A 15,372-nucleotide genomic window follows, 5' to 3' on the forward strand; every position below is an offset into this window, starting at 1 on the left:
ACATTTTTCAAGGTGCTCTCGTAAATTAACTTGTGCAGTAACAAGACACTGTTCAGGCAAAACTGCACAGCAGCTTCTGGTACACTGCTTGATGAATGAAGCAGGATTTCGAACAATGCTGAACGCCAAACCGTTGCTCCCTTAAATCCGCAGCAGCACAGTTTCCACGTGTATTCGCAGCTATAGCTTTGCCGAAGGAACTTCTGCACCTAGAGCACATCTCAAAATCAGCTGCGACGTGCCGCCATTGCTGAACCTCCACACCAATCACAACACAACTCATTATGGGACATGCATGCTGAAGTTTAATCACCACATGTTCAGTAAGTGCAATGAAATGTACAGTAAAACAGAATGCTCCACGAAATGCTGCAATGGGAAGGTCGATCAAATGAGAGACATTTTCCATGCCAGGCAAAGGAATCAGAAGTGCTCTCTCTCTGTACATGAATCACAACCATTACTAATATACTACGAGCAACAAAAAGAGTATCCGCATGTACAACAACACAAGATACGGGCCCAACCAACGTGGCCCTTGGAAACGCTGGAACAAGGCTGCAACAATCGACGAGATGGTATAAAAATCCTGAGTATTTGTCCTGAAACACACACACACCATCTCATAAGGCATAAACGGGTGAGCGCCTGTGCAACGGCGGAGGTTCCCACGGCTACACCCACTCTATTATTTATGGTGCACAAGCACAACGTTTTGCGTGAGTGAAGGAGGGACTTAAGTCGTCTGAACTACTCTGAGACGCGCAAACACATCACGCCAGTCAAGCTCACACACAGTACTCCATGCCTATCGTCTCCCTCAATTGCCGACAGGTGGGGCTTCAAAACGAAAGAAGGTTGCAGTCGCCACCTGCGGGCAAGCACATTTCTATTGCTCTAGGCCAGTCACCCAATGGCGTGCAGAAGCAACTGGGACCGTACTCAAGAAGCGGCCCATTTTTTTGCGAAACACTTTAAAAAAAAAAAAGTGCAAAGTGTCCGAACGCTTAATTTCACATTACTTTTTCCATGAGCGTGACAATGCAGGTGAAAGCACACTGCCAGCATTCCGAGTGCTCACCAGTCATATGTTGCCGGTACGTTCTTACGAATAGGCACAAACATTTAAAAGCGTAGGAGGCTGGCTGGACCATGGACCACACTTTTGGTCCTCGTGACGTAACGCATAAAGAAAGGTGTTTTATTCCGTACACTGCGACCTCGAGGAGGTCACGACGGTGCGCGCCTGGAGAGTGACAATCTTACAGAACGTCGCTCCCGCTGCACCGCTTTGCCGTTTTTCGAGTCGAGGGGTCAGGATGACTGACGTTCAGGAGCTGATGTTCGCCCAGCGCAGGAAGGACGGAAGGTCTCGCACCGGGACGTGGTGGGTGAGGGCCTTGACGCAGAGGTTGCGATCCTCCGTGATGAGAACAGCTTCTCTGTACAGCTTCAGGGGAGCATCTGCAAGAAGAAACAACGGGAGCTCGAGTACGGCAGTGAGACGAGCCACCACCCATGGCTGGTAGCCCGTGCAAGAACTATTGCAAGGACAAACGGTGATGTAACTGCATTGGCTGCCAAACAAGTAAGTTAATGCATTCCTACAGACATCCCAGTGAGGGGAATTTGCCGGGTAAAAATCGGGTTTCACCCTAGAGAGGCAACCTTAGATTCGGGGCGCAAATTCGGGGAAGAATCGGGTTAAACCCCAAAACTTCAGGCCCTAATTATGGTCAATCAATAGTTCTTGCAAGGGCAACCAGCCATGGATGGTGGCAAGAACGATTGATTGACACCATAATTAGAGCCTGAAGTTTTGGGGTTTAACCCGATTCTTCCCCGAATTTGCGCCCCGAATTGAAGGTTGCCTCTCTAGGGTGAAGCCCGATTTTTACCTGGCAAACTGCCCTCACTGAGATGTCTGTAGGAAAGCACGCTAACTTGTTTGGCAGCAAATGCAGCTACATCACAGTTTGTACCAAACCAATACAAGAAGATACGACGACAGAAAAATAGGCAATGTCAAGTTGCCGGTGATGAGTAGATCAAAGAGTGATATTAAACGGTAGGAGCAACTTATTTATTTACACTTGGTAGCAAGACTTTCGTGCACGAGACTGCACTTCTTCAGGTTACAAAAATATGAACCCTATTTTTGTAACCTTATTTTGTAACCATATTTTTGTTGGGCTCAGTTACTCAAACTAACTGCAGTAGTTTCGTGCAAACGGTGATGTAACTGAATATTTCTGCCAAACAAGTAAATTAGTGCATTTCTACAGACATCCCGGTGGGCAGTTTGCCAGGTAAAAATCGGGTTTCACCCTAAAGAGTCAACCTTCAATTCAGGGTGCAAATTCGGGGAAGAATCCGAATCCATTTTGTTTCCGATTTTCATTTGATCACTGATTATCCTCTTCCATATAGTAGACAATCACATCCTTGTTACCTCTTGAGAACCAAATCTATCCTCAGATTTATGATAACCACTCTTTGTGCTTAGGCCACGACCAGCTAGATTATAATGACCATGTCATAATCGGCAGCCCCTATGAGGAGCCCGTCCTCACGATCCGCTAGGGGCGCTACTCATCGGCCCGCGAGATCTACATCAGGATTGGACAACGGAAATTTGAATTTTGAACACGCAGGAGCAGACGTACGACTTCCGTAGCAGACGACAGCTACAGCTCCTACGAAAATGCATTGAATGATGATGATGATGATAATCAACTGTAGAAAGAAGCATCTCCAGTGGAACATCCACTGCTTGTACAAAAATACTAAGGTAAGCTGAAGTACAAAGTATTGCAGAAATTGAGGAAGCTTTAACCGGGCCGACGAGTAGCGCCACCACTACCTTCCAAAAATGCGACGCTGGGAAGGGGTGCCTACGACATGGTGTCGTTATAATCTAGAAGGTCGTGGCTAAGACAGGTTCGAATCCTGACTGTGCTGTGCGGGTATTTTCACTTTTCACGGCCACTCGAGACAAATGTTGGTATGCTCGCATGCGCAGTCGGCACTGGATGCTGCCGTGTAGCAGGCAGATCGTTCAGTAAAACACATCTCGAGAAGAAGAGTGCGCTGGCGTACACTTACCCAACTCCCTCGGCAAGAGGTGGTCCGGTCTGTCGCTGCAGTAGTGCCGACAGCATGAAAGAATGAGATCATCGTTTGTACCCTGAAAAAAGAAATGGGTCCTGTGTAAACTAGAGTCCTGGAATAGACGAGTTCAGAAAATCCCAGAGTGCTTAGCGTCGCTTTGAACTGTGGGAGTTTACTGCAATAGAATCTTGATGATACGGATCTCACGGGGTCGCGGAAAAAATTCGTATCAAACGTATTAAACCAAAATAAAAATTGAGGCAAGAAAATAGACAGTGACTGTTCATTTTCCGTTACTGTCAATGAAAGAGGTCGGTTGTAACGCTTTTGTGTCTCCGTTTCTGGCCAATGCTGCCCAAATACGCGAGATGATTCAAAAGACGTAGCACGTGCTTTTCACCCGCGACTCGCGCGACAGTGGTCTAAAGCGAGCTTCTCCTAAAGCAAGCAGGCGTTAGGTGAAGCTGACTTGCGGAATGATGAAGAATGGACATGGGAAGAATAGGCATTCCGGCCGGGACCGGAAGAGAATTCGTATCATCCCGAAATTCGTATCATCCGTGATCGTATCATCGAGATTCTACTGTAATACGAAAGAAACGGGTGACCTCCAAACTGTTCCGATATCTTCTCTACCGGTCCATTGTCCACCAAGCGCCCAGGATGCAATGCGTGCACAAAGAGCACTGGGATTTTTTGTGAACTAGTCTATTGTGCAGCATGTCAGCTGCAGCATTCTCAATCCGGCTAAAAGGAGTGAAACATTAAAGTGCAAAATATTCCTCTCGCGGGAGGAAAGATGGCGTTAGTTTCACAGCAACGCCAGTGCCGTGTATGCCAAAGGGAGTCTGGCCATTAGGAGGAGCCTAAAAAAGAGGCTCGACCTGTCAATCAAATTGAGCGTTTTTCATTGGCTGCTGTTTTCTATGCGGACCGCCATGACACCAAAATTTTCCCGAAAATGGCGGCGTAGCTTGGAACGGCGAAGCGAGGATTTCGTAACCTTTTTTTTTCACAAATCACGTCAATTTTATTCCGTAGGTGTACATTGTGTTGCAATTATCTTGCAAATCACCTTTAAATTACGCTCCAATGTCGATGTTTATCTGCAAATAATGTTTCGTCGTCCTTGTTAGGCCTAGTAACGACAGCGATCACAGGCAAATAGTAAGAAAAACGCTACGGATGGCCAAAAATTTGCATTTGATGACATACTTTTATCCATATACACACCTTTGCCCGTTCTTGATTCAATCTTGTTATATTTCATAGTTAAAATACGTATAATACCAGCAGTCTGTTCCAAGTAGCGGTTCTGCCGACCAATCAGTTCTGCTAGCAAGCACAATACTTCTGCTTCTGCTACTTCTGCTATTCTGCGTCTTCCCGACATGCCCCTCTCCATCCAGATGGCGCCGTTAAAAGTGGCCGCAAAATCCATCATGTTGCTAGGGCGTCAGGGAATATCCTATTCAATCTAATCCAATCCAGTTTCCCGAAAATGTCGGCACCCAGTGAATACAGGTAATATATAGCTTGGATAGCCTGGGATTAATAGCGAACTGTAGTTTGGCTCGTGATTGGCCAGAGAGCTCAAAAAGTGGGTGGAGCTCCAGGTATTGGCAGGTCCCATTAATGGCCAGACTCCCTTTGGCATACACGGCACTGAGCAACGCAAAGGGTAATAGGATTCACCGCAGGATCATTTAAATGCGAAGGAAGCCGCAATTTATGCTTTCGCTCTTCCCTTGAGACACGCGACAATAGCCAATGCCATTTAGATACAGAAGGCCTGATTATTGCCTTCTCTCCCTCGTTTGCTCTGTGGACACATATAGTAGTGGGGATTCGTCGGCTATTGCTATTTGCCGTCGTACGAATTCAAGAAATCGTGAATGGTTGCAACTAACTTGGAACATGTAGACCCGAATCTGTAGACGAAAAGTGCAACACGCTTTCCAGCAAATCAGTTTTGAGACAGATTTAGACCTTTTTGCACTTTTTTTTTTCCCAATTTATTTTTTATTTCCAAGTTTTCCCATGTAGTATGCGGGGACGTTCAATCGCAACTCGCAGACGGCGGTAGTTCGTCTCCATGACTACGACTGCTGAAAGCATGTTCGTGATTGGCTACCCTTGTTGAAAACACGTTTTTGATTGGCTGACTCTTAGTCGTTACATCACGTCGATCAGTAAGCAGGCTTTCAGTATCTAGGTGGTGTTCAATTGGACCGCCTTCAATTGGACTGCACTTTATGAATAGAGCCTGAAGTTTTAGGGTTTAACCAGATTCTACCCCGAATTTCCACCCCGATTCGAAGGTTAGCTCTTTAATGTGAAACCCAATTTTTACCTAGCAAATTGCCCTCACTGAGATGTCTGTAGGAATGCATACTGTAACTTGTTTGGCAGCAAACGCAGTTACATCACCATTTGCACCGAACCAGTTTAGAAAAACAAAATTCCCCAAAGCTTCAGGCTCTATTTATGAACGAGTGCAAACAGTGCAGGTTCCTGCATTTGATTCAGCGGATTTTGATACATTCGGATAATTTGGACGTAATTTGGTCGTAGATCCCGCGAGATCCGAATTACCGAGGTTTCACTGTATGTGGGTCATCTTTAATTTTTAGTGGGGGCAGTGAAATGACTACAATGTCAAATCAACTTTAAGTAGCAGCTTGCTCTGGCACACACCCTGTTCGCACGATTCTAACACACAATTTCTTTCCCCAAAAATATGCGCGCAAACTCTCATACACACTACAGTCATGTCCAAAATCAGAAATTCAGAGAAGTATGTGTTAACTATGTATTACTAAGAAAAAAAAAACAGAGGGATGATCGCAGAACCCACGAAAATTAAGCATTCTCGAAACTTACTACATATATACTGTGTAACGTACTACTAGGTACTAAGAAAAAAAGCTAGGGGTGTGCGAATATTCGAATTCCCGAATTCGAATCCCCGAATTCGAATCGAATATCAAACGCTCGAACTATTCGATTCGCGAATCGAATATCCAGCATTCGATTTTTCGAATATTCGACTATTCCGCGAATATGAACGACACAACCCGAAAGTGGGCTTCACCTGATGCTTCCGGGCACGAGGTGAAGCCTGCTCTACAAAATTGTCATTGCTGCAGGACCAACACAGGCGGGACGGTGTTTAGTTTAAGATAACGTTATCCAAAGTTAGTTTTGTAGACATCGTCTGTGGAAGGGGCGGCTCCTCTCCCACATGCAGTTTAGCGGTGCCGACGAGGGACTTTGGTTTGATGTCTGTGAGGTTGCCTTTAAAAAGTTAGGACTCTCGAATAATGACTACAGCCCACGAACAAGAAGGGTGTCTTAAAGATGTCCTTTGCATCTAAAATTTCAGTAGTGCAACTTCCTAGGGCGAGTGCAAAGAAACGAAAAGGTGTTCATGGCAAAGCTGAGGCAGGATGCCAATTCGTCTGTTTCACAAATGGCCTGTGGTTGTCTGAAACAATTACAGCCTCATCCGTATAATATGCTACTGCCTGGCATAAAATTTTGAAATGAAGGTAACCACTCCAGTAAGTGTAGGCTCACCCGAAAAGCAGGAAGCACTCTCACGTAACATTAAAGAGTAGGAGCTTTAAACAGAAGAATTGCATGTCTCTCTTGTGACAGTTAATGCTAGAAAAATTACACTAAAGGCATGGGCTACGAAATGGAAACTTTTAGTGCGAAAGTCACATATTGTAAATTTTGCACGAATATTCGATATTCGATTCGGTATTCGGAATTTTTTTCCCCATTCGATTCGATATTCGATTCGACTTAAAATATTCGGATTCGCACACCCCTAAAAAAAACAGAGGGATGATCGCAAAACCCACGAAAATTAAGCATTCTCGAGACGTGCTACATGTACTGTGTAATGCACTACTAATATGTACTAAACTGTATTTCATTCACTGTGTACTAAATTTACTATTTCACTATTAACTCACTAAATATTCAGAGCTTGCTGTCAGCATTAGGAATGAGCATCGTAAGCAAGTAGCACAAACCTTGTTGTCACTGACATCCTCGCTACGGAAGCAGATGGTGTCCAGGATGGAACCTCTGGAGGTGACGCAACGAAGTTTGGGTTCGCGGTGGCTGAAGCGGTCCTCCAGGTAGTTGAGTGCTGCCTTGGCTGTGGTGGCCACCTTGTGCAGGTGTTCCACACTCTGGTGCATACTCTGCCGTGTCCCTCTCGTCAGGCCATCCAGCTCGTTAATCACTGGGCATGAAAAACAAGCTCAATTTTTGGTTTCCTGCAACACTCTACAAGCCCTGTTTTTGAACCAAGTGTGGATAGAAGAAAATGTAATAAAAATGGGAATAAAAGTAAGAAGCACACAGTCCAGTGGTGTAATCTTGGAGTAAACAATGAAGTTGCAAGGATGAAGCACCTCAAAAGGTTTTACTAACAAGCTTTCGCGCAGGGCGTGCTGTACCTGATGAAGCGCCGACCCTGCGAGAAAGCTTGTTAGTAAAACCTTTTGAGGTGCTTCATCCTTGCAACTTCACTGTTTACTGCGAGTGTGAAAAAGACGGGCAATTTCGTTGGAGTCCGCAGTTGAGTGAAAAAGGGACGTGTTGTTTGTGTACCCTTTATTTTGACTATGGAATTAAACAATGTCAGTTTGCAGTTAGGGCATGTTCAACATTGATAAGGGGTGTTGGAAGTGCCTCACTTAGGGGGGGGGGCTAACCTAACCCAACATAACCTAACCTAGAGGAGCCATTGATGTGCCTATTAAGAACGACTCGTCCCTTGCAATCTGATGACTGTGGAGGGTGTAACGCATATGCATGAAGGCCACCTCGCTTTCTTGATTACCCTGAGGTGAACAGGAAATTTGCATTTGAGCAGCGCAGACTGAGATACTGGTTTACTGTTTCATTTAGTGACAGAAGTACTCGAGGTGGCATGTTCCTTTATTTTTATTTTTGTTCTTGTCAAAAGCACAATGGTGTCAATGGGTGTCACTAAACTGTTGCACTAAAAAGGCTCTGCCGTATATGCTGCACGTGTCACCAAGTGTACCAGCAAACTGCTTAAAGGCTCCTCGCCACATGATAAGAGTTTCCATTTCTGTTTCTAGCATAGAATGTTTTTCCCGCGTTGATCGAAAACAAGTCGACGTCCTTTGCTGGAATGAAATCTGCGTTTTCCTGTATCGTCTCAGCAAGGCTACTGAATGTCATGTTGCCACTCTTTGCACAGTACTCTTTCCACACAAACAGTATCGCATAGCTTAATCGGATTAATAGTACCTATTCTGGTGAATTTCATCCTTACATGTTGAACGGGTGTTCTCTTTCACTCTGTGTGATAACAGAGCTGAAAGCGAGACTGTCTCGGACAACACGTATGGATGAAAAATGGGAAGGACACTCAGAGCAAAAGTTCGGGGGGGCATGGGGGGCGACCACCCCATCTGCCCCCACCTTCCGAAGCCAATGACATTGAGCACTGAGTTGAGTATTTGAGGTACACTTTTGAGTAGTTTTTTTTTACATGCGATACGCCTGTCACTTTGGTACACTGCCACAATAACACAAATCCGTATCCACAGAACAGAAGTACCGTAACAGCAAGTAGATGAAGAATTAATTATGCTGGAAAGTATTCGCACACATTTCCAGCTCCCCAGACCCATAATCAGCCTCGGAAGTGACATGAACTTAACAGTGGGATGGTGCCTCTAACCCTTTTCGGGGCAATTTGCCCCAAAATCTGCAAATATTTTCCGCAACAAAAAGAAAAGAGAAAGGACTTGAGAAGGGGAGACAAGACAAAGCTATAATTTAACTATAAATTATTTATTTAATAATTTTATTTATATTATAATTTAACTATAAAGCTATAATTAAACGACTATTATTTCATTTCATTTAAAGTAAATAAATGAAATAATAGTCGTTTAATTACAATTTAATTGCAACCGAATACCGTGGATGAATCTCGCGCCACTCTCAGTACTGTCAAGGTCGTGGCAACCTTCGTTCTACCAGGGGGAATGTTTGTTAATTTGTGCCCCATTAACTTTATGTACAATCAGCAGCAGGTAACACAATTTCGGTTAATAACAAATGCAATAACGGCCTGTCTTGGTGTCCGGACTCTTGCTCTTAATTGTGTTTTATCATGTGATCATTCACTTGATCATGCTGTGATCATACTCCACATATATCACTGATATTCGTGGAATATCAGTGGAGTATCACATATATCACTGATATATCATACACCATTTATCATGTGATCCATTCACTTTTATATACTACAACTCACCGACGAGTGGAACATAGACGTGGAAATGCCCGTCTGCCACGAGCCGTTGCAGAAGTGGCAGGTGGTCAATGAAGCAGTTGGTGTCTGGGAACAGGTAACGGGGTCGGATCTCCAGCATCGTAGCCTGCTTGTTGCGGTGCTCCTGCAACACAGCCTGCACGAGGAAGACGACGACACATTAAAAACCTTTCCGCAATACTAAAAGCTTCTCATTAAATACCTCTCTCGAAATTAGAATATTGAAACTGCGAGCCGACACAATGTGCCAAAAGTGGAAAAGGTCAATTAACCACTGAACATTACTGTATTGAATCCGGCGGGTTGGTCGACCCCTGAAATTTCAGCGGGGTCCAGACGCCCCAGAAGGTCTGTGCAAGGCATGATTCACCGTGCACATCAGCACAAATGACGAACAAGCATTCCGGGAATGAGACATTCCCTCCCTCAGTACAAATGAAACCTGAATTCGTAGACATTTGTGTTCGCCGAGCAAAGGGCAGCAAAAGCTAGGAAGGCTTAGCTATAAATTTAGGTAAGGACATAACAGGACAGGACATAATCACACACTCTTAAAGGGGTACTAAAATGCAAAAACAAGTTGACTTCGAATTACATTACACGCTACGTTAATTTTGTACTTGTTATCATAATGCAAAACTTTGATTCCGTTACGGAGCTACAATCAAAATTATACCGGACTCTTTCTCGCTTCGGCGCTAAGCAGTGAACGTCGTTTCAGCTCGTGCATCGGTGCTTTTAGTCCATGCTGCATGTGCACGCGTGTGACACGCCATGGAGCAGTCCCGGTGAAAAACATAGTGCGCGTTTCGAAGCGAACTGGTGTCGCTGTCCGAAGGGTGTGAAGATAAATGTTGTTAGTGGAACATTCGCGAGAACTGTTGTGGGCTACAATTAGTGAACCGGTATTGAAAAATGCAGCCGTGCGCATCACGCCGTGCATATACGCAACACAACGATCAGACCAGTCCCAAATTCACATGCCCACGATAGCTATGCGCGCACTTCTCCCGCTGTCTCATTGGATGCCACCAATATTTGCCTCCTAAGGATACCATTCGTTGCCGCCAAAGACGGCTCTGTTTTCATTGCGTTTTTCTTCTAAACGGTAGCGCTGTGTGAACTAATTTCGCTTGCACTAGACGAATTGAAACACAGACTTTCATTTGAGAGCAAGTTGTTTTTGCATTTTAGTGCCCCTTTAAGAGAGAATTCTACCACATAACATGCTGAAGGCTAGCCGCTGCACAAAATGATACCATTAGCGTTCCCCACTTGTGGAAAGTGCAGGCATATGCCTTTTTGTGTAAGTTAACATAACTGCATAGGTGTCACAAAAAGGTGTACACCCCTCATTTTTAGAGCCTGAAGTCTGAGGGATTAACCCAATTGTTTCCCCGAATCTGGACCCCGAATTGAGGTTCGCTAATTTCGGGCTAAGCCCCATTAATTACATGCGAAGTGGCACTTCGCGACTGTTGAGTATGCCGGAAGGGGGCGGCACTGGAGGAAGATGAGCGAGCGAGCGGGTTCGCACGAGCAATAAAATAAACCGTTCTTCAGTAGAATACGGTCGGGTCAGCCTCCTCTATCCTTAACAATTGGTGCCGAAACCCGGGAGAAGGCTGATCTCTCATATATTCACCCATGGAGAAGCTTCGCCGTAACCGAGCTGTCCTTCGTGGCGCCGTGACGCGGTGCCTGTCATCCGCTACCGAACTCCTGCAACAGCCCTCGGCGGCCCCGTCTGACTTGCAGGTAACCCTGGATGAACTACTCGACAAGGACAGGACTCTTACCGCTTTGAATGATAAAGTCGCAGAGCTCATTGACGACGACACCTACGAGCAAGAAATCAGCACCGCTCTCGATTACCACGAAAAAATTTGCCGTTGCGTAAGTCGGATTCGGTTCCTTCTGAGTTCTCGTACCGCATCTAGCGCTACATTGTCTAGTACCGCTACCCAAGACCAATCAGGAGAGCGCTCAGGCGAAGGGTCGGGTACCGTCAGTGCCGCTCCGAACGCTACTGCGAGCAGCTCGCGCTCTGGACCGCAACGGGTTAATCTACCGAAACTCCAAGTGCCGGTGTTCTCTGGTGAGCTCCGTGAATGGCAGGGGTTCTGGGAACACTTCGAAGCAACTATCCATCGACGTCCAGATCTCCCCGACATAGAGAAATTCCAATACCTGAAGACATACTTGAGTGGATCTGCAAGGCGTGCAGTCGAGTGGATTCGCCTTAACGAAACCAACTACCCGGTGGCGGTGAGCGTGCTCACCGAGCGGTTTGGCCGTACCGACGCTCTTGTCGATGAACATATTGATAGCCTTCTTGCCATCGCGCCTATCTCATGTTCGTCTCAGATAACTCGGCTCCGGGACCTCTACGAACAGATTCAGTTCCGCACCAGCTGCCTCGAGAGTCTTGGTGTTCCTGCAGCGGAGTACGCAGTAGTTCTCCATCGGGTCCTCATGCGTTCCCTACCGGAAGATATCGCTGTTCTTTACAGACAGCGCTTGAAGACGCAAGATAAACAAGATGCACCGTCCAGCTCCGCAGCAGGCTCTCGTGCCGAAGAAGTGAACACTGCCATGGAATTTCTGAGGGTCCAAGTGGAGAGCAGAGAGGAGACCAAGGCAGCACGCGTGAAAGAAAACTCGAATCTCGCATCAACCGAACGAGTGCATTCACGGAGCTCCTCCCACCTTCCGTCTGCTTTGGCGTTAGCTACAGGGTCCGCCCCTCCCGACCAGCTCACGTGTCCTTTGTGTGACCAGTCTGGTCACACAACCCAGGAGTGCCACGCCTCCTTATCAACCGATGAAAAGCGAAGGAGACTGTCAGCAAGGCGTTGCTGCTTCAAGTGCGGCAAGCGTGGGCACATGGCTCGTCAGTGCCGCACTGCAGCGACACTGAGATGTCGGGCCTGTTCAAGCCGCCATCTGACGGTACTGTGCGACCTATGGAAGAGACCTGACGCAAGGTGTCTACAACCGTCATCCGCCCTCGGGGCCTCGAACTCCCAGTCCACATCTGGACCACAGAGCCCACAGCACGCTACAGCTACCGTGGCTGCGACTCATACGAGCAGCGGGGTCGGTCACCCGATATTACTACAGACAGCGACAGTATGGGCGTCTGGAGAAGGCGGCAACGTCATGGTGCGACTACTGCTCGATACCGGCAGCCAGAGAACGTTTATACGGAGCGATCTTTCCCACAAGCTGCATCTTCCTTGTGAAGAACAGGAAGACCTCACCGTACTTACGTTCGGAAACACGAGTCGGCCGCGACGGTACCATTGCCGAAGAGTCAAGCTCACTCTTAGCAGCCGATTTACCTCTAATGCAGTCACCCTAGAAGCGCTGGAGGTTCCAGAAGTATGTACCGTAACAACTACCTTGGCCACGGATCTGCCGGAACTCAGTGGGAAGAATCTGCTCTTCGCCGACGAACCTAATTCTTGTACGAGGGAAAACTCTGTCATTAGCGTCCTTATCGGCTCAGACTTCTACTGGAGCGTGGTTACGGGACGTACCGAGCGCCTCGGCGACCGCATGTGTGCCGTGGAGACAATGTTCGGCTGGGTGGTCCAAGGAGTCAACTCAAGTTCCAGCCTTCCAGCACCCATGTGCGGCAACACTGTCGCACTCTTTTTAGGCTACTTCAACATCGCTTGCGGTGACGAAAAAGTGATAGACCCTTCGGAGATGTGGAGACTTGATGCAATTGGCATAACCGATTCAGCTCATTCCCAAGCTACCGAGGAGCGCACGGCATTTGACCAGTTTCAGAGCGCAGTATACAAGGAAGAGGGACGATACGTCGTTCCCTTGATGGTCAAGGCGCCCTACCTTTTGTCCACTACGAACCGACCCGTTGCTGAAGCAAGGCTACAGCGTCAACTTAAACGTTTCGAAGCTCATCCGGACGTGCTGCGAGAATATGACCGCACAATCAGCGAGTACTTCAACGAGGGTCATGCGGAGCGAGTGGAGCCGTCGGACCAAGGTGCCCGTCATGTGTATTACCTTCCTCACCACGCAGTCATACGGCGGGAAGCGGTGACAACCAAGGTTCGTGTCGTGTTCGATGCCTCTTCGCATGAACCGGGAAGTCATTCGCTTAACGATATACTGGACAAGGGCACAACGCTCGGTGCAGAATTGCTGCAACTTCTTCTGCAGTTCAGGTGCAATCACATCGTCATGACCGCCGACATTCGCAAGGCATTCCTGCAAATTCACGTCCGACGAGAAGACAGAGACCTTCTTCGTTTCTTGTGGATCGAACGACTTCCCAGTAGTGACGATCCTTGCCCAACCATCGTCGAGTGGCGTATGACGAGGGTGCCATTTGGAGCTTCGTCGAGCCCATTTCTACTGTCTGCAACTTTGATGCATCACCTTGAATCTTGGAAGACTATTCATCCAGAAATCGCATCGCGTCTACAAAGAGCCTTTTACGTGGATGATCTAGTTATCGGCGCTTCAACCGAACCTGAAGCACTCCACATTTACCAAACAGCCCGTGCTATTGTGGCGGACGCCAGCATGGAGCTGAGAAAGTGGTGCTCCAGTTCCGAAACGTTGAACGAGCAATTTCGTGCAGACGGTGTCTCCCTCGACGACATCGGTCAACCGTTGGTTAGATGCAAGGTGCTTGGTCTTCCGTGGAACCGATCTGCTGACACTATCGTAATGACCACTCAAAACGTGTCATCTTACGTTGCTACGCAGCCAGCTACCAAGCGAGTTGTACTTCAGACCTTTGCGAGGCTGTTTGATCCTCTTGGGCTTCTTGGACCGTTTCTCGTCCGCGCCAAACTTCTGTTCCAAGAGCTATGGCGGCGCAATTGCACATGGGAAGAAGCTCTACCTGAGGACGTGCATGACCACTGGAAGACCTGGACGTCCGAGCTTAGCGAACTTTCATCGTTCGAAGTCCCACGTTGTGTCATATCTCCTGCAACGCAAGGCGCAAAAGGACAGGAGCTTCACGTATTTTGCGACGCAAGCCCAATGGCATACGGGGTTGCCGTTTATGTGAGGTGCGTCATGTCTGAGAACAGTTTCGCTTCACAGCTCCTCATGAGTAAAGGTCGCATAGCCCCGTTACGGCCCGTTTCGATTCCAAGGCTGGAACTATTGGCCTGCTTGTTGGCAGCCAGGTTATGCCACTATGTCAGACAACTTCCCGAGCTCTCACAGGCCGTGGTTCACCTTTGGACTGACTCTGCGGTCGCATTGCACTGGATAGGTGGTGACGCGGTCCGCCAGGAAGTATTTGTACGAAACCGCTCGTCCGAGATTCGCCGCCTAACCAGAGGATTCCACTGGCACCACTGCCGGAGCCAGGATAATCCAGCAGACTTACTTACCCGTGGCGAGCCAGCGTCTTTTGTTTCGCGCAAGACAATTTGGTGGGCCGGACCTGCGTGGTTGACCAATCCTCAGGTGGATTGGCCTACAGATCTCTGCCCTAGTCAAAAGCACGATGACTTGCGCACTGGACTCACCTCTACCTGTCAGAGCTTAAGCTTGCCGACTTCTCCTCATTTGCACGATCCACTCCTTAGGATTAATGATTACGGACGCCTTACTAAGGTTCTAAGAGTCACCGCTTGGATCAAAAGGTTTCTTCGTAATGCGTCACTCCACACCACGTCCTCCTCCGGACCGCTAACAGCCGCGGAGTTGTGTGAGGCAGAGTTGTACTGGATACGATTTGTTCAGCGCTCTGCGTTTCCTTCAGAAGTCGCTACATTAGAGGTCGGACAACCTGTCGAGTCTGCTTCCAGTATTCTGACTTTACAGCCCTTCCTTGACAAGAAAGGTTTGCTTCGTGTGGGTGGTCGCCTGCAGGCCCTTGATGCGTCGGAGGAGTTGAAGCATCCTATGATACTACCATGCAACGACCG

At 47.5% G+C, this 15,372-nt stretch overlaps 1 protein-coding gene across 1 annotated transcript in view; it reads right to left on the bottom strand.

The window, feature by feature from the left end:
• Nucleotides 1-282: 282 nt before the first annotated feature.
• LOC135370178 (telomerase-binding protein EST1A-like) overlaps nt 283-15,372 on the bottom strand; it is a 51,796-nt gene continuing 36,706 nt past the window's right edge. The window contains exons 17-20 of the mRNA XM_064603882.1: nt 9,431-9,584; nt 7,155-7,369; nt 3,106-3,187; nt 283-1,464 (exon numbers count right to left, since the gene is read on the bottom strand). Coding sequence (XP_064459952.1) covers nt 1,331-1,464; nt 3,106-3,187; nt 7,155-7,369; nt 9,431-9,584 — 585 coding nt within the window. The 3' untranslated portion in view covers nt 283-1,330. The remainder of the gene's footprint in view (nt 1,465-3,105; nt 3,188-7,154; nt 7,370-9,430; nt 9,585-15,372) is intronic.

The sequence above is a fragment of the Ornithodoros turicata genome, chromosome 10 (assembly GCF_037126465.1).
Source record: "Ornithodoros turicata isolate Travis chromosome 10, ASM3712646v1, whole genome shotgun sequence".
NCBI classification, from domain to species: domain Eukaryota; kingdom Metazoa; phylum Arthropoda; class Arachnida; order Ixodida; family Argasidae; genus Ornithodoros; species Ornithodoros turicata.